Source organism: Chiloscyllium plagiosum, chromosome 29, assembly GCF_004010195.1.
Source record: "Chiloscyllium plagiosum isolate BGI_BamShark_2017 chromosome 29, ASM401019v2, whole genome shotgun sequence".
Taxonomy (NCBI): Eukaryota; Metazoa; Chordata; class Chondrichthyes; order Orectolobiformes; family Hemiscylliidae; genus Chiloscyllium; species Chiloscyllium plagiosum.
This window is the reverse complement of record NC_057738.1, coordinates 9,751,638-9,771,801: the sequence shown is the minus strand read 5'-3', so window position 1 is coordinate 9,771,801 and position 20,164 is coordinate 9,751,638. Positions and strand designations below refer to the sequence as shown.

General features: G+C 39.3%; 1 protein-coding gene across 8 annotated transcripts in view; it reads left to right on the top strand.

Moving 5' to 3' along the window:
• kif13a (kinesin family member 13A) overlaps positions 1–20,164 on the top strand; it is a 329,481-nt gene that overhangs the window by 195,125 nt on the left and 114,192 nt on the right. For all 8 annotated transcript variants that reach the window (XM_043719134.1, XM_043719129.1, XM_043719127.1 and 5 more), the window contains exons 11-14: positions 9,243–9,455; positions 11,163–11,273; positions 13,732–13,866; positions 17,382–17,512. In XM_043719134.1, coding sequence (XP_043575069.1) covers positions 9,243–9,455; positions 11,163–11,273; positions 13,732–13,866; positions 17,382–17,512 — 590 coding nt within the window. The remainder of the gene's footprint in view (positions 1–9,242; positions 9,456–11,162; positions 11,274–13,731; positions 13,867–17,381; positions 17,513–20,164) is intronic.

Sequence of the window (20,164 nt, the reverse complement as noted above, 5' to 3'; positions counted from 1 at the left end):
ACCAAGAATCTACCCATTAGCCCAGTACTCTGCATTCTTGTTGCTCCTTCCAAAGTGAATCACCTCACACTTTTCCACATTAATTTGCCACTCTCAGCCCAGCTCTGCAGCTTGTCTATGTCCCTCTGTAACCTACATAATCCTTTGTCACGATACACAACTCTCCAATCTTAGTGTCATCTGCAAATTTACTAACCCATCCTTCTACGCCCTCATCCGGGTTATTTAAAAAATCGACAAATAAATGGACCCAAAACAGAGTCTTGCGGTACCCCACTAGCAACTGAATGCCAGGATGAATATTTCCCATCAACCAGCACTGTCTTTCAGCTAGCCAATTTCTGATCCAAACTGCTAAATCACTCTCAATCCCATGCCTCCATATTTTGTGAAATAGCCTACAGTGGGGAACCTTATCAAATACCTTCCTGAAATCCATACACACCACATCAACTGCTTTACCCTCATCCACCTGTTTGGTCACCTTCTCAAATAACTCAACAAGGTTTGTGAGGTATGACCTACCCTTCACAAAACTGTGTTGACAATCCCTAATCAACTTCTCCCTTTCTAGATGATCATAAATCCTCTCTTATAATGCTTTCCGACACTTCATCCACAACCAAAGTAAGGCTCACAGGTCTATAATTTCCAGGATTGTCTGTACTCTTCTTGAACAAGGGAAGTAGATTTGCTATCCTCCGGTCTTCTGGCACTATTCCTGTAGACAATGATGACATAAAGATCAAAGCCAAAGGCTTTGCAATCTTCCCCCTGACTTCCCAGAGAATCCTCTGATAAATCCCATTTGGCCCAGGGAACTTATTTATTTTTACACTTTCTAGAATTGCTGACACCACCTTATGCACCTCAATCCCATCTAGTCTAGTAGCCTGTATCTCCGTATTCTCCTCGATCATGTTGTCTTTTTCTAATGTGAAAACTAACAAAAACTATTCGTTTAGCACTTCCCCGATCTCCTCTGCCTCCACACACAACTTCCCACTACTATGCTTGACTGGCCCTAATCTTACCCTAGTCATTTTTTTATTCCTGATATAGCTATAGAAAACCTTACGGTTTTTCTTGATTCTATCCACCAATGACTTTGTATGTCCCCTCCTGGCTCCTCTTAGCTTTCTCTTTAGGTCTTTCCTGGCTAACTTGTAACTCTCATGATTTGGAGATGCCGGTGTTGGACTGGGGTGTACAAAGTTAAAAATCACACAACACCAGGTTATAGTCCAACAGGTTTAATTGGAAGCACGCTAACTTTCGGAGCGATGCTCCTTCATCAGGTGATAGTGGAGGGCTCAATCCTAACAGAATTTATAGCAAAAATTTGCAGTGATGTAACTGAAATTATACGTTGAAAAATTGTCTGTTAAGCCTTTCATCTGTTAGAATACCGTGATAGTTTCACTTCTTTCATGTGTAAATCACAAAACCTTTTTTTTTTAAAAAAAGTTGCATTCTCTGGTTAGCTGTTAACAATGGTGATAGCTGGACAATATGTTGAAGGTGCCACATGCACACATATATTTTGTGGAGTGAATTTGTACTTGCAGGGTTACATTGTACTTTGCTCAAAAACTGCATGCATTCATGTAGAACTCTGAGCTCAAAAACTGCATGAATTTATGTAAAACTCCGTTATCTCACTTTTTAGATTAGAATCAATCTAAACATCATCTAAACATCATCTAATCAATCTAAACAGCGCCAGAGACCCAGGTTCAATTCCCGCCTCAGGCGACCCACTGTGTGGAGTTTGCACATTCTCCCCGTGTCTGCGTGGGTTTCCTCTGGGTGCTCCGGTTTCCTCCCACAATCCAAAGATGTGCAGGTTAGGTGAATTGGCCATGCTAAATTGCCCGTAGTGTTAGGTAAGGGGCATGGATGGGTTACGCTTCGGCGGTGTGGATTTGTTGGGCTGAAGGGCCTGTTTCCACACTGTAATCTAATCTAATCTAATCTAATCATGGTATACTCAGAGAACACAGGGGGCCAACACCTTCAACATATTGTCTAGCTATCACCATTGTTAACAGCTAAACCGAGGAATGCAACTTTTTAAAAAAAAAAGTTTTGTGATTTACACATGAAAGAAGTTCCTATCACTGTATTCTAACATATGAAAGGCTTAACAGACAATTTTTCAATGTATAATTTCAGTTCCATCACTGTAAATTTTTGCTATAAATTCTGTGTTAGGATTGAGTCCTCCACTATCACCTGATGAAGGAGCGTCGCTCCGAAAGCTAGTGTGCTTTCAATTAAACCTGTTGGACTATAACCTGGTGTTGTGTGATTTTTAACTTTGTAACTCTCAAGCGCCCTAACTGAGCCATTACATCTCGTCCTAACATAAGCTGCCTTCTTCCTCTTGACAAGAGATTCAACTTCCTTAGTAAACCATGGCTCCCGCACTCCACAACTTCCTCCCTGCCTGACCGGTATGTACTTATCACGGACCCACAGTAGCTGTTCCTTGAATAAGCTCCACATTTCAACTGTGCCCATCCTCTGCAGTTTCCTTCCCCATCCTTGCATCCTAAATCTTGCTTAATTGCATCATAATTGCCTTTTCCCCAGTTATAACACTTGCCCTGTGGTGTATATACCTATCCCTTTCCATCGCCAAAGTAAACATAACAAAATTGTGGTCACTATCACTAAAGTGCTCACCAACCTCCAAATCTAGCACCTGGCCGGGTTCATTACCCACTCCCAAATCTAATGTGGCTTCGCCTGTTGTTGGCCTGTCTACGTACTGTGCCAGGAAACCTTCCTGCGCACATTGGACAAAACCCCTGACCCATCTAAAGTGCTTGAACTATAGTATTCCCAGTCAATATTTGGGAATTTGAAGTCCCCTGTAGCAACTATCCTGTCACTCTTGCTCCTATCGAGGATCAGCTTATCCTCTACATTTCTTGAACTATTTGGAGCCCTACAGAAAACTCCCAACAGGATGACCTCTCCTTTCCTGTATCTAATCTCAACCCATATTGCCTCAGTAGACAAGTCCTCAAACGTCCTTTCTGCAACCATAATACTGTCCTTGACTAACAGTGCCACACCAGCCCCTCTTTTAGTATTTTCTCTGTTCTTACTGAAACATCTAAATCCTGGAACCTGCAATGACCATTTCAGTCCCTGTTCTTTCCATGTCTCTGAAATGGCCACAAAATCGAAATTCCAGGTACCAAGCCATCCTGTAAGTTTTCTAAAACTTTTGAACATAATGGCACTTGTTTTAAAAAAAACTAAAACTGTTTCCAAACCTAAATGTCATCTCTAAATTAGCTGTCCATCAGCTTGCATATTTAAAAAATTTGTGGAAAGAAACTCTACCAATGTGAACAAATTTACTATTTGTGAAAGTTGCCACTCATTAACAAATATTACAATTATGCATGTTTGTAGTGGGATTAGGAGTCCTTGTCTGTGAGAGGGATGAAGATTCGTTATTAGAAAAAAAAATCTGAGCTCTTCTTTGGAATTTACATTTCTTCTGCGGACATGTTAGCTTTCTATGCTGGGATGGCAAGAAGTTCCTCGTAGTTTTTAATCATCCAGCAATTTAAAGTCAGTAGTAGAACTGTAGGAAAATTATAACGTATAGAAAGAGGCCATTCCATCCATCATAGCCCCACTGGCTGAATAAACTAGCTTCCTATTCTATTTCCCCTTTCCAACACCTGGTCTGCAGCCTTGCAGGTTGTAATATTTCAGGTACAGATCCATGTTCCTTTTTAGATGAATTGAGGGTTTCCAATTCAATTGATCAAAATAAAGTGGTGCTCCAAGACTCCTGTTTGAAAATTTCACTTCAACATGTTCATGTTTGTTACTTGGTCATTTGCTAGAGCCGCAGAGAAAACCACCTTTTATAAGAATTAAGGATAATCCAGTTGATAAATGCATCTCTAATCCTCATCCTTCAATTTTGCCTGATTGGATTGATTCTAAAGATATATAGTCACAGACATGTACAACACAGAAAAAAGACCCTTTGGCACAATGAGTCCGTGTTATAACAAATGCCTATCTATTCTAATCACATCTTCCAGCAATTGACCCATATCCTTAATATCATCAATGTACATTTAACTACTTCCTAAATGTTATGAGAGTTTCTGCCGCTACCACCCTTAGTGACAGTGAATTCCAGATTCCCACCATCCTCTGGATAAAAAAATGTTGCCTGACATCCCCTGTAAACCTCCTGACCATTACCTCAAATCTCTGCTGCCAATCACTGATCCCTCCACCAAGGGGAACTGTCTCTTCCTGCCAAGTCTTTTTACGTCTGTCAATTTTATTCATCTCAATCATATTTCCCCCGTCCCCTCTGCTGCAAGGGAAACTGCCCAGTCTATCCAACCTCTCTCCATAAGTAAAAACTCTCCAGCCCAGGCAAGGTCCCTGGTAAATCATCTCTGCACCCTCTCCAGTGGTATCTTACCCCTCCCATAATGTAGATTACAGAACTGCACACAATACTCTAAATGCGGCCTAACTAACATTTTACATTGTTCCAGCAGAACCTCTCTGCTCATAGTCTCTGTGTCGCAGTTAATAAAGGGCAATATCCCACATGCTTCCTTAACCACTTTGTCACCCTGTACTGCTGCTTGAAGGGACTGGTGTGCATGCATACCAAGTCACTCCTGATTTTTGGTGTATCCCAGGGTCCTAGAGTTGCTTATGTATTCTCTTGCCTTGTTTGTCCTGCCCAAGTCCATCGCCTCACACTTAACTGGTTTGAATTTCATTTGTCACCAATCAATCCACCTATGCTGCCTCACAGCACCAGGGACCCGGGTTTGTTTCCAGCCGAGGGCAACTGTCTGTGTGGAGTTTGCATATTCTCCCCGTGTCTGCGTGGATTTCCTCCGGGTGCTCCGGTTTCCTCCCACAGTCCAAAGATGTACAGGTTAGGTGGATTGATCATGCTAAATTGCCTGTAGAGTTAGGTGCATTACTTAGGGGGATTGGGTCTGGGTGGGTTACTGTTCAGAGGGTTGGTGTGGACTAGTTGGGCCGAGGGGCCTCTTTCCATACTGTAGGGAATCTAATCTATATCTAAGGCTATTCTCCTTTTTTTTTTTCCATCCCACCAACTTTCGTATAATCTGTAAAATTGCTGTGAACCCTCTTAGGTTCAAGTCTGAATCATTTCTGTATACCACAAATAGTAAGGGCCCTAATACTGATCCCTATGGAGCACCAATGGACATGGCTTCCAGTCAAAAAGAAAATCTGTAGACCATCCCCCTCTGCTTGCTGCCACATATCCACTTTGGGGTCAATTGGCTAAATTTCCTCAGATGCTATGGTCTCAGCTTTGCAGTCAGTTTCCCATGTGAACCTTCATCAAAAATTTGGCTGGACTTCAAGCAGACTACATTGCTCTCACCTGCACATCTGAGCACATCTTCAAAAAATTCAATCAGGTTAGTCAGACACAACATCCCCTTAACAAGAACATGCTGTGACTATTCTTTGACTAAACCCTGCCCTTCCAAGTGCAGAATAATTCTGTCCCTCTGAATTACTTAACAGTTTCTCCACCACTGAGGGTAGACTGACTAACCTGCAGTTTCCTGGTTTATTCCTTCCTCCCTTCTTGAATAACAATACCAAATTAGCTATCCACCAGTCTTCTGGCACCATTCCTGTGTCCAGAGAGGAATTGAAAATATTGCCAGAACCTTGCTATTTCCTCCATTTCCTCACTCAACAGCCTGGGATGCAGTCCTCTCGTCCCTGGAGGTTTATCTACTTTTAAGCATGCCAGACCACTCAGAGCCTCCTCTCCTGCTGTACTAATTTCCAGGCCTTCTCCCTGATTTTAGAACATAGAAAAGTACAGCACAGTACAAGCCCTTCAGCCCACGATGTTGTGCCGGGAATTAATCCTCATCTAAAATAATATTGACCTACGCTCCCCTCAATTCACTGCTATCCATGTGCATGTCCAGCAGTCACTTAAATGTCTCTCATGACCCTGCTTTCACCACTACTGCTGGCAACACATTCCATGCAATCACAACTCTTTGTAAAGAATCATCCTCTGACGTCTCCTCTCTACCTTCCTCCTAACACCTTAAAACTACGACCCAGTCAATCCTGCCTTGGGGAAAAAAATCTCTGGCTATCGACTCTATCCATGCCTCTCATTATCTTGTACACCTCAATCAAGTCACCTCTCTTCTTCCTCCTCTCCAGAGAGAAAAGTCTGAGCTCAGTCAACTTCTCCTTGTAAGTCAAGCCTTCCAGTCCAGGCAACATCCTGGTAAATCTCTGCACCCTCTTCAAAGCCTCCACATCTTTCCTATAATAGGGTGACCAGAACTGGATGCAATATTCCAAGCATGGTCTCACCAGGGTTTTGTAGAGCTGCAGCAAAACCTCGCGGCTCTTAAACTTGATGCCTTTATTAATGAAAGCCAAAACACCAAATGCTTTCTGAACAACTCCATCCACTTGGGTGACAACTTTGAGGGATCTATGCACTTTAACACCAAGATCCCGCTGTTCCTCCTCACTGTCTGTTGTGCCCTTTCTGTGGAACAATTTCTCCAATCTGTACTTCACAACTCCTGCCTGATAGTGTCATATTTTTCTTTTCCCCAATTAAATATCATCTATACTCACTTTGTCCGTCGTGTCAATGACCACAGACTCAGTGTTCATTTCTGACTTTACCTACATTCTCCACGCACAAATTAGCACTGTGGTCCTTGATAGGCCTTACTCTTTGCATGGCTATCCTTTTACCCTTGATGCACTTGTAAATTAACTTAGGATTTTCCTTTATTTACCTTCCATTCTCCTTTAGTACCCCATTTTTGCTCTCCTGATTTCCTTTTTAAGGAACTCACTGCGCGTTCTGTACTTGTCTGGGGCACCGACTGTTTTGAGCCTTTGGTATCTACCTCATGCCTCTCTTTTTTTTTCTTTTTCCATCCTTTATATTCCTCGATCTCAAGAGTTCACTAGATTTGGTGATCCCACCATTTATTGGAATATATTGGGCCATACATTTCCCTATTTCCTTCTTGAATTGGTCCCACTGCTCTGACACAAATTTACCTGAAATTATCTGTTCCCAGGTATATTAGACATTTATTCTAATGCATAATACTGCTTTCTTGTATTGTATTCATTTGCAGTTCAAACTGGATTACTCTCTGGCTCTGTTGTTATGATAAGCTTTTTGATTAAAGCAAATACTTATAATATGAAGCCTATTAATATAAATTAGAACTTTAAAAAGCGTGTGATCCAATGAAATTGCTTCTACTTTAAACATTACTTTTTCTCTGACAATTTGATTATATTTCTTTTGGTTTCTTGAGTATAACATTAAAAGTCTGTTTTCACATTTCCAGTAATTGCAAATCTATCTTGACGATGAAAAGGAGATTACTTGTCTTACTGCTAGATAGTTCATTTTTGCAAGAAGATCCTATAAGAATGATGCGAACCTAAGTATGGGTTTTGATTTTGTCAATCCCTGCTTCAAGTGCATTGTTCAGGAACAAATCTCCTGCTAAATTTGCTCTGGAATGTAATCCATAGCATGTTAACAATAATAAAATTAGTCTTGTTGGTATGACACTAATTATGCATAACCTTTGGGAGTGACCAAGCTACAGATAGGACACAACCTGTGTATGATCACATTGCTTTTGAGTGGTGTAGAACACTCATGAAAAATTGCACCCAGCTCCATTGAATTTTGAGCTGCTTGAAGTCATCAGCTGGAACTATACAAGAACCACATGTGGTTGATGCTGTTAATCTGAATTAACTGAAAATGCAAAACCGATCCGACAACATCTTTTGGAGAGTGAAACATTTTCAAGTCAGTGACCCTTTGTCAGGGTTCTGACCAGCTGAGGGTTAACGGCATCTGCTGTTTGTGTCTCACTTTCCTCTTTAGTGGCTCTTTCCTCCGAGATTTATGTCTTCCTCTTTCTTCATTTTTGACACTGACATTTTCTTGCCTGTTTCACTATGTCCTTGTTTCCATTTTACTGGTTCACTGGTATGTCTCCTGGTATGTGTTCTCCTTGCTAAATCACTTGCTTCCAGTCTTTCTTTCTTTCTTTCTTATTGTTGCTTTGATCCCACTTTATTGAGGCAGCTAGTGACATCAGCTTCCGACTGTTCGACAAAGTGGGTGGTGAAAATGAACCCATTGCATTAGTGTTGTTGCCCCTTCCTGCACTGTCTTAGTCTTGCTTGGAATCTGGCCTGGATTAGCAAGGAATCTTTATGGTGAACTGTGAGCACAAACTTAACGTTGAGATCCTGAAATTGCAGCATATAATCCATTGTTGCACCAAGGTTGTGCTATAGTTGTCTTTGCACCCTCTCCACCAAAAGCAAAGCTTTCTTTTGAGATTAGATGCAAGCATCCATGTTTCACCACAGTCAACAAAATCCAGTCCCGTTTATCGATTGCAGGTTTTACAGATAACTTTTCTTGAGAACGGATAAGGGCTTTTTGGTCATTTCAAGTTAGATAGCAACTACATTTAAACCAGAGACTGGACTCTTGAAAATGTAGTTGGGTGCTTGATGACTGTTACTTTAAGAAATAAACTTGCCTTAACAGCTAAGCTAAATGAAAACACCAGTTTAAAGCGAGCTAAATTGTCATGAAGAGGGTAGGGTCTCATTTTGATTTTATAAATATATTAAAGAACAGTGAATTTTCCTGGTATCCTGGACAAATACTCTCCTTTTATCTGCACCTCCAAAAAGAAGTCAGCTATTTATTAATTCATTTGTTGCTTTAGGAATCTTGTTGCTCGCAAATTGGCAGGTGCACTGGTCCACACAACAGCAACACAATTCCAAAAGTAGTTCTTTGGCTGCACTATCGATTAGTAGATTTTTAGAATGTGATGAAATGTTAAATAAATGCAGAATAGATAAATAATCAATTTAAAGGAATCGTGTTTGGAGTTATGATTAACAGTAAAATGTTGCAATATAACTGTTGAGTGACTATTCCATATTATAGCTTTTGAAATATTGTACCTAATTTAAAGACATTTTGCTATTATGTTCAACGTGATAATATATTGCAAAACATTTTAAAGCAAACAAATATCATTCATGCATTCATATTAAACATTTTACAAGCTATAAAAACTCCTCTGACAACAGCAAAAGGTAGCTTATGTTTTTGACATTGGATCTATAAATTTCTGATCTAGGATAACTTGGGAGGAAATAGTAAAACGGCTATGATAGCAACAATTAGCCCTGCTGGAGACAACTACGAAGAAACACTTTCCACACTGAGATATGCTGATCGGGCCAAACGCATTGTAAACCATGCTGTGGTGAACGAAGACCCAAATGCCAAGATCATTCGAGAGCTACGTGAGGAAGTGGAAAAATTGAAGGAGCAGCTAAGTCAGGCTGAGGTAAGGATATTAAGGTTAAATGTACAGGACTGGAGAGAAACACTGTGTTAGTAAGGTTTGACTCTATAATACAAACTGTGAATTTAACTGAGGCTTCCTTTATTCAAACTGCAAACATGGTTAAGATATTTAATGTTTGAGGGAGCTGAGCAAGCAAAAAAGTGGTCTTTAAACCTTTAAGAAGCACTGATTAGGACACAACCACAGTGTTGTGCCAGTTCTCGTCACCATATTTCAGAAACCCACCTTATTTGATAATGAACGTGAAGGAAGAATGTCTCCTTACCTGATCTAACCTACATATGACTGCAGACACACAATCATGTGGTAGATTTTTAACTGCCTTCTGAAATGACCGAACACACCATACAGTTCAAAAGCAGTTAGCAATAGGTAACAAATGCTGACCTTGTCAGAGACACTACATCCCATCTAAAAATAAAACAAAAAGGATATTAAGGACCTTGAGAAGGTACAGAGAATTACAAGAATATTTCCAGGGATTTGAAATTTTAGCTCCAAGGTTAGGTTGAAGAAACTGATACTGTTGCTCTGTAACAAAGAGGATTGAGGAGATTTGATAAACATGTAAGACATTATGATAGGTTTAGGTCAGGTCAACGTTAAAAAGTTTTCCCATTTGCTGTTTATTGGGAAGAAGTGGAAAGAACATTTGAAAGATTTTTTTTTTTAATCAGTGAGTGATACTTGTCTGGAAATGGCTGATATAAATTGTAGAATCAGAGATAATCAATGATTTAACAAGGAAATTGGGTGCCCAGTGTTGAGAAATAAACTTCTAAGACTGCAGGCTCAGATCAGGGGGTTGGCTAGTCTGCTTTACAGAAAGATGACATGGACTCGATAGGCTAAATAGTCTGTCAGTGGTCTAATGACTTAACGGGTAGGATTTTATAGAGACAATGACGGCCTTTTCTGCAGTCTGGACCACTGACAGAACTCTCCTGTTGCCTCGGGTAAAGCCTATTGCAATTTGTCATTTGGGCATTAACAGGCCAGAAGTGGACCATTGTCTGGAGTCAAGGACCTTGAGGGCAGATATGCAGCCCTTATCATGTTACGATTAAGAGCTAGAGCTTGTCTGTACTTGACAATATCACTGGGCAGGCAATAACTACTGCAGGTGCTCCACTCACCTGAGGTCTTGAGTTGAATAGATTCCCGGGCACAGGTGGGCAGTCGCAGGAAAGTATTTGAGGAAGTGGGAGGGACAGGCATTGTGCAGTGCAGGATACTGGTTCTCTGCAATACTTCCCAATTCCTGATGTTAGATCCCACAGTCAGGTACTGAGTCCCTTTGAATGGATCACCCTTCTTGGCCCTGTGGGAAGTTGGCATGTTTGCTTGTCCTGCTCCCCATATGGTGAACCTCCTATTTATCCCTGGGGTAATATTAGTGGTAGTGGAATGTTGGCCTTTCCACTCTTCCTTAATCAGGGTGGAGGTGGGAAGATGGTAGTGCCTGTCTGCCTCCCTGTCCCCAATTAAATGCCACAACTGCCACCAGATTCACCACTGGGAAAGGCACAAGGTTTGCCACTATGAAAATCAATTGAGTGCACTCAATTGCCTGCCAGTGAGTGAAGTGTTGCAAGCTATGATTAAGAGGTAATTTGGTTGTTTGGTTCAGTTGTAATTTGACTATAACAGTAATAGTCTGTTTTTCTTTTGCTTTTTTTATTTTAGGCAATGAAAGCTCCTGAGCTCAAAGAGAAATTAGAGGAATCTGAAAAGCTCATTAAAGATTTGACTATCACTTGGGAGGAGAAACTGAGAAAAACTGAAGAAATCGCACAGGTTTGTTAATAGGAGAAAATTAATTTGAGGTTTAGTTCTTGTTATTGTTTTATTGTAGGTACTGATTTTAGAATAAAAATGATTTCTGTCAATTTACCATTACTTGCATATTTTTAAACTAAAACCTTTAATCTTTGGCATTAAGTTGCTTCCTTTTTTCAATGTAATTAAAAGGAGGTGACAATGTCCTATAATTTAAGCCATTGTGAGGTGGTGTGTAGTAATGATTAAATGTTGCTCCATGTAATGGAGCATTATATATTGAATCTCTCCTCTGTGTGACTGCCACCTAGAGTGTCTTACATTTTTGCTATGTTATCAAATACATTGATAATTTTGCATTAGATTGATTAATGAATGTTTACACTTAGGGGAACTGAAGTTATAGGTACAGAAACAAACAAACGAACTTGGCTCAAGAAATTGTCAATTCAAGTGCAGCCGCTTTCTAAGCTGTTTTTTTTCTGTCATGATTGTTACTTTTTCGAGAAAGTAGGCTAGAGTATCTATCAGTTCTCCTATTCCAATGTGCAACCCAAGTAGATGGATTCATATCTTGAATTATACTCGGAAATTTTATTTTTCCATTAGAAGTGCTGATGGAAATACAATATTTGATTCTGTGCACTTTTCACATTAGTTCATCTTTTCTGTACATTGCTTTCCAATCATTAAAAGTTGGTCTGGTTTTTGTGGGTGAAGTTGTCAACGTTCACGGATATTGCTCTGAAACTGACAGCAACATTTGGAATTGCTTGTAGGCAGTTAATCTGACGATCCAGAAGTTGTCAGTGATTTTGTACTTCTCCATGGGGTACGCTGTTTAAGTTTCCTCAGGCTGGAAATAGAAATCACCTAACTGATCGAACATACCTTTAAATACTAGCAGTTTCACTATTAAAATCCCAACAATTGTGCAATTTGTTGAATGAAGTGTAACTGGGTTTTTTTTTTTAAGTTTGATGTTTCTGTATCAAACATAATTCCAATTATATATTCCAATCATTTATTTTGCTCTTTATAAGATTTGGTTTAAAAATGTAGTGTAATCAGTGCATTATATTTCAATTTGCTCTCTGGGAATACATCAATGTGAGGAGCTGCTTATTCAACTTGATCATACAACTGTAGCTGTATGCCTTGCGATCCTTGTGATTTAGTGCCCAATTTGGTTTAGTGTAAGGAAAGGGGATTGCTAGATCTTCACCTGCAGCTTTCTTGGAGGTCAGTGATGAATGCTACAACTTCAAGATGGGCTACAAAGTAAGGGAGATAATTGAAAATTGACTAGATAAATAACTGTTTAGTCACAGATTTTGATCAAAAATAAAACAAACTAAGGTAGAGTTGAGGATCTGCATTTTTTTATCTTGGACAATGGGTGAGAAAATTGTGATGAATGAGTTTTTAAATTGCACTGGCAATTAATAGTTTAAGCTATTCAGAGTTCAAAATGAGGATTATCCATTCACTTGAGTTTGCTTGGAATTAGTCTTTGATATTTTGCTTCCTTTAAAGGCAATCTCATTTGATTTAAATTGTTTTTCTATCTCGTTACCCATGGATTTCTATAATATTTCATTGAAGCTGAATTGGGCAAGATTTGTTGGGTAGCTACTGTAAATCCTACAGTGTCAGGATTTAATTTAATTTAAGGTTAACATGAAGAGCAATGGATTAGGTCAATACATGCATCATCTAGCAAACAAAATTGAATTTGGCAAGCATTTTCTAAATAACCTGTTTTGTTTTCTGTGCAATAAGATATTCTTTGGAGTATATAGCTTTTTAAATTAGGAACTGTGATCTGGTTTACAAACACGATTTAATGCAATTTTTTGTGTGCAAGTAAATTAAAACTAGTACTCTGAAGGATTCTAAGTTAGACCAAATCTGATTAGTAGAACCTGTGCAATGTTTTCTGCTGAAATCAAATTACTGTAATCTCATGGCTTTTGCAAATTAAGATTCAGGTTCAAGCTGACTATGATAAGTAGCATTTGTGTCTCACAAGTGCCAGACAATGACCATCTCTAACAAGAGATTCTAGCTATCTCCAATTGGCATTTACTGACATGGACCATTAATGAATTTCCGATCCTTGCCTCCAACATCCCAGTCCCACTCTCTCTCTTTCCCACTTACTGAATTGCTGTCTCACTCATTCAGTTTCTGTCTCACGCTGTCGCTCTGTTTCAACATTACCCTGAATCAGCAGTATTGTGGGTGCTTCACCATAATAAGGACTGCAACAGTTCAACAAGGCAGCTCACCTCCACCTTGTTGAGCGCAATTCAGCATCGTCTACAAATTCTGGCCGAGCCAGCAATACCCCTTTCTGTAAAGAATAAATAAGTCAAGATGTAGAAGTACATATGTTTGCTTCGAAGTGTTAGGGTGAACCCTTGTCACTTGAATTTCAAAGGGGTTCTGTTGTGTTTTATTGTCTTATCTGCAGGAACGACAAAAGCAACTTGAAAGTATGGGCATCTCCCTGGAGTCCTCTGGCATTAAAGTTGGGGATGACAAGTGCTTTTTAGTCAACCTGAATGCTGATCCTGCACTCAATGAACTGCTTGTCTATTACTTGAAAGTGAGTATTCATAACAAACTGCAGTTGAGGATTCTTGTGGCACTGTGATAGTGTCCCTACCCCTCAACCAGGAGACCAGAGTTCAAGTTCCACCTGTTCCAGAGGTGTGTCATAACATTTGGACAGGTTGCTTAGGAAAAGGACAAATCACTGTTGTGCTGTCAGTGAATGCTGTCAAATATGTCATGATTTTGCTTGGAAACTTTCTTCTCCAAAGCCGCTGCGTAAAAATAAGTTGCAATCTTAACTTGTCTGCAGCACAAAGAAGAATAGATTTTGCATGACTTTTTTTTTCATCTGACTGTAGAAGTAATCACACCAATTATTGTTTAACTCGACCAGCCTGGGTATCTGTTCATCTTTGTGTATAGAGTGGTACTCTGCATCTAACCTGACTTAAGATTGCGCAATACTGGTGTTGAGTTCATTGTGAAAAACTTAACAATCTTTGCTGATGATCATAACAAAGAGCTTGGACAGAGGACCTTTGACATAGATGAGCAATCTACCCTGCACCTGTTAGAAACAGTTCTGCTTGTTATAAGAGAACTCAAGATTTATATTACATTATGAAAACTAAAAAAGCTTGTCCATACATGTTCATATATACATGTTAAATACCAGTAAACCACAAAATATGTATGTAGAAAATAATGTAGTAGAAAATTAATTAAGATTAATTAAAATTAATTTTGCTCAAAAAATGGACACCAATTTCTGTTCCTCTGAATTTCAGGGTTTAAATATTTAACCTCAGCCTAAACATGCATTTACGCTCTGCCTGTATTGGGCAGGTAAAGCTGGGTAAGGTCAGGACATAGGATTCTGTCAAAACAGCAATGAGTTTGTAATTCGACTTGTGCAACCTGACAGTGTAGCTTTAATTTTGATTTTTTTTGTCTCTTTTTCACAATTCTTAAGTTTTAAGTGTGATTGGGTTATGCAAATTTACAGCATTAAAACATTTGGTGTGATGTTACCTGAAGGTATTCATGCTGTTCATGAACATCTTCCTGGTATGCTACTCTAAATCCTTTGAGCAAATCCATTGAGATTTTTCTCAGTGATGTATGTTGATAACTTCTCACTAAATGCATCTGTGCTGTTCACCTCAAATACTTAACGTGATAACAAGTTTGACACTAATTTTCCTGAATTCCCTACTAGATGACTAAAGATGGTCATTATCTTAGATTTGTGGATAATAATTAGGCATCTCCCCAAAACTGGTTTCCATGTCAGATCATCTTGCTATATTCAGTGGCAAATTCTTTTGGCTATGACTCAGAAGGTCATAGATTCAAGTTCCACTCAAGACTTCAGTAGAAAATCTAAGCTGCTGCTTCACATTGGAACAGAAAGAGTGGTGCACATTCAAAAGTGCCATATTTTGATTCCCTAATAGTCTGCTGATTGCGATTCAGCCCATTTACCAGTATAGATTTGATGGGCTGAAAGGCTACTTCCTTTGTTCTAACTTTTTATGAAGTGGAATGGACACATTCCAGAGCTGTAGATCACACCAGAATTGATGAAGTGGACAGTGAAGGAGGTTATCACAGAGTACAATGGGACCTTGATCTGCTGGACCAAGGAGTGGCAGGTGGAGTTCTATTTAGATAAATGTGAGGTCCTGCATTTTGGAAAGGCAAATCGGGCAGGACTCATACACTTAATGGTAAGGTCCTAGGGAGTGTTGCTGAACAAAGAGATCTTCAAGTGCAGGTTCATAGTTCTTGAAAGTGGAGTTGCAGGTAGATAGGATAGTTGAAGGTGTGTGGTATGCTTTCCTTTATTGGTCAATGTATTGAGTATAGGAGTTGGGAGGTCATGTTGCGGCTGTACAGAACATTGGTTAGGCACTTTTGGAATATTATGTGCAATTCTGGTCTCCCTGCTTTAGGAAAAATGTTGTGAAAGCCAAAAGGGTTTAAAAAAGATTTACAAGGATGTTACCAGGGGGATTTGAGCTATAGGGAGAAGCTGAACAGGCTGGGGCTATTTTCCCTGGAGAATTGGAGACTGAGGGGTGACCTTATAGAGATTTATAAAATCATGAGGGGCATGGATAGAGTGAGTAGCCAAGGTCTTTTCCCTATGGTGTAGGAGTCCAAAACCAGAGAGTATGAGTTTAAGGTGAGAAGGCAAAAATTTAAAAAGGACCTGGGGGGTTACTTTTTCACACAGAGGATGGAGCATGTATGGAACAAGCTGCCAAAGGAAGTAGTGGCAGCTAGTATAATTACAACATTTAAATGGAATCAGGATGGGTACATGAATAGGAAGTGTTTAGAGCGATGTGGGCTAAATGCTGGCACATGGGTCCAGATTCATTTCGAATATCTGGTTGCCATGGACGAGTTGGACTGAAGAGGTAAAAACAATGACTGCAGATGCTGGAAACCAAACTCTGGATAAGTGGTGCTGGAAGAGCACAGCAGTTCAGGCAGCATCCAAGTGGAAAAGGAGATAGGCAGGTAGGACAAGTCCGGACAAGTCATGGGGACAGTGCTGAGCTGGAAGTTTGGAACTAGGTTAGGTGGGGGAAGGGGAAATGAGGAAACTGTTAGAACGCCTCATCTTCTGCCTCTGAACACTTCAACCCCAGGGCATCAATGTGGACTTCAACAGTTTCCTCCTTGGATGCTGCCTGAACTGCTGTGCTCTTCCAGCACCACTAATCCAGAGTTGGACTGAAGAGTCCATTTCCATGCTGTGTATATCTGACTGTGATCCACCTGTCAAAGTCTAATAAATCCCTACTGTACTGTAATTACTGAATTATTATTTAATCATTGGAAAATTGACAGTCTGTGTTATAAAATACGTATCAAAGGTATTTGTCCCTAAACCCTCCTTTGGTAAGCTATTTCAGAAAAGACCACCCTCTCAATACTATCCTCTTATTCCAAATGTGGAATATAAAGCAGAATAAGGACTATATAACAGACTTGTTGTTGTGGTTATGCACAATTGTTGCTATTCCACATATTTGAGTGCGATCTTCGTGTAATTTGCCGTCCTACCTTGTGGTTAGTGAGGTTTGATATGCTTATAATGTGGAGTCACACTGTGCCAGGTTTCCACTACGACAACTTCATGTTACCTCAACTAACAGGAACGATGATCTACACTCTGTTCAGTCGCATCTTGATTGTAAAATCACATCTTCCTTTTTCCAAAAAGTACAGCAACATGATAAAAGCAAATGCTTCCTTATTGAGAGCTCAGTGGATGTTATTGAAATGTATTGTTATTTTCAGTAGCTATTTTCTGCATTTGTGCACTTCATGTTTTGCAATTGCCACTGACTCCGGCTTTAAATTATTTCTCGGCTGCACATTTAATCAGAAAAAAAATGTTACGGTTAAATATTTGGCAAGCCATGTTACTGCTTACAGCAGGCATGGAAACATTGATTCAGGCTGAGTCACTCAAGTCACTTGTATGCATCCTGTGAATATTTATAGCCAAGTATAAGGTGCTGACCTTTAAACTTCTGATATTCTCAACAGCATCACACCAGGGTTGGTGCAGATGAATCTCAGGACATACAGCTGTGTGGAATTGGCATCCAGCCTGAGCACTGTGTCATTGACATTTCAGCAGATGGGGATGTTACTCTCTGCCCAAATGAAAATGCCAGGTAATATTTTCACTGTAGACCAGGTGAGAGTTTCAATGTAGAAAAACCCATTGCAGTCATCCTCTTGCCACGTGGTTCAGATTTAGTCATTATACTTCCTGATCAAGGTTAAGTAGAACTCCCAGTATATAACCTGTGAAAGGGAAGCAGCATAGACTCTTTCTGTTAAGAAATTGGCAGACCTAATGTACATCCCATATATCTTCCATTTGACAACATTTTTAATTTGTTAAAATTTTGCATGTGGTTATCTCATTGATGTTTAGCTTTAGTTTGTGTACTTAGTAATGTCTATTCAGTTGGATGTGTCTGACCTCTGACTAAAAATCTCAGACGAACATAGGTCTTTCATCTTTTTAAGTTTTGATTTATTAAACACAGTGGCCATTCAGGTAGGATACTGTACCATCTGCCTCCAGCTGCTGTTGATTACTGCCCAGCAGAAATAGATGTAATTGAGCAAGCTTTCATATTTATCCCCAACCAGTGACTATCCTGCTGCAATCAGAAGCTATGGGTGCAAGACTGAGCTGCTTTTCAGTGGTGTGCACCATGTTTATGCTCATTCTAGATTGGGGGTCAATTTCTAGCTAAACTAATTTAAATCATTCCAATTAAATTCGTGGCAGTAGATAGCAGAACATGAAGGTGGGACTCATCAATCAGTCAAGATGAGATGGAGGTGAAAGGTGGATTTACGGAGACCAGGGTGTGAGCTGTGTGTGATATCTACTGAATACAATGAATTGTAAATGGTTTTAGCATACTGAGTATTCTAGATGGTATTAGAATAAATGGTTTATGGAATAAAGTTTCAGTTTGAGTATTATACCAGGTTCTTTGCGCTTGCTCAGTAATTGATCCATTACTTGCATTTCTGCTTCTGCTGCATTGATTTTGTTTGGGTCATATGATGTAATTTAAGAATTTCATCATTTCAAGAACAACACTGTGTCACTGTTTGAATAGTCTATCTTCTGATTTTTTTTTAAAAATATACCCTGTATTGAGAATAATTGTTGCATGTTACAACAAATGTGTGTTCATGAAATTCTTGTTTTGACTAATTATGTTCAAATTGCACTTCTAAGTTTTTCCTTAACTGCTGCATATTGGGCCCTTTTTTTAAACTGGATTGGTGAGGATAGAAGCCAAAGTTGTCTTTGCAGTCTAGATATGTTCTTTAGAATATGCATCAGTTATAATACATTTTTAAAATAGTAGGGAAATTTCTGCACAGGGTCACAGACTCAGTTGCACTATTGGGAGGTCAGAACAGGAGCTAGGTCCATCCCTCGAATACAAGGGAGAGAGCATCAGAATATTCATCACTTTAAAGTTGTTGTTGTTCGCCTTAAGGATAAACTGAAATGGTGCGCTGATTGCGGATGGGGAAAGATACAAGCAAAACAGTTCCTGCATATTTAGAATGTTTTAATATATTCTGTATATTGATTATTGTTGTCTGTTTTTCATATTTAATAATATTGGTTTTAATTTTTTCAATTTGGTCTTTTTGCAGAGAAGATCTTTAATTTGGACATTGAACCTTGTAGCATGTTATCAATTATCAGTGTGATCACCCACACAAATACACACCCACACAATACACACCCACACAAACACACGCACCCAAGCATACACACACGCACCCACGCAAACACACACACCCTTCTGTTCTCCCAGTTACATGGTGACTGTGACCTTTGTAAAACAAGGGATGAGCAACATGCTCTGTCAAACATCTAACCTGTCGTCTAAGTACTTAATTTGTTATTTTCTTAAACAAAAGGTTTGGGTATCAGACTGCATCGGACATATTTTGTACTGTAGACCTTCTGATGTGGAATCAGCTGAAAAATAGCCAGGCATTTCTTGTTATCCAGGTTTTTGAATTTATAGAATTTATCTTGGTCCGATATTCCCATATTATATGAATTGAAATCTATATGATATTGAGAACATGCAAGTCTTAATTCAGCAAACTGGACATGATGTCCTTGTTATTTATCCTTTATTAACGTCATAGTCTGGCTTCATAGATTTTGAAACGTTGTTCAGATTTGTTCAGCTCTTCGTGGATTGCTAGATGTCTTTCCTCCCCTCTTTCTTTCACATAATGTCATCTTTGATGATTCAATAATGATAACACTCCTAACCTGTATACAACTCAGGAGTTGTCTAAAGAGTTTGCCAGACTGTGTTCAAATTTTATTAAGTTAAAAATCACACAACACCAGCTTATATTCCAACAGGTTTAATTGGAAGCACACGTGCTTTCGGAGCGCTGCTCCTTCATCAGGTGATAGTGGAGGACACAATTCTAAGGCACAGAATTTATAGCAAAAATTTACAGTGTAATGTAACTGAAATTATACATTGAAAAATACCTTGATTATCTGTTGAGTCTTTCATCTGTTCGAGTACCATGATAGTTTCACTTCTTTCATGTGTAAATCACAAAACCTTTGTTTAAAAGTTGCATTCTCAGGTTAGCTGTAACAACGGACGTTAGCTAGACAATATGTTGAAGGTGTTAGCTCCCTGTGTTCTCTGTCTGCCATGATGTTTAGATTGATTCTAATCTAAAAAGTGAGATAACAGAGTTGTGCATGAATTCGTGCATTTTTTGAGCAAAGTACAATGTAATTC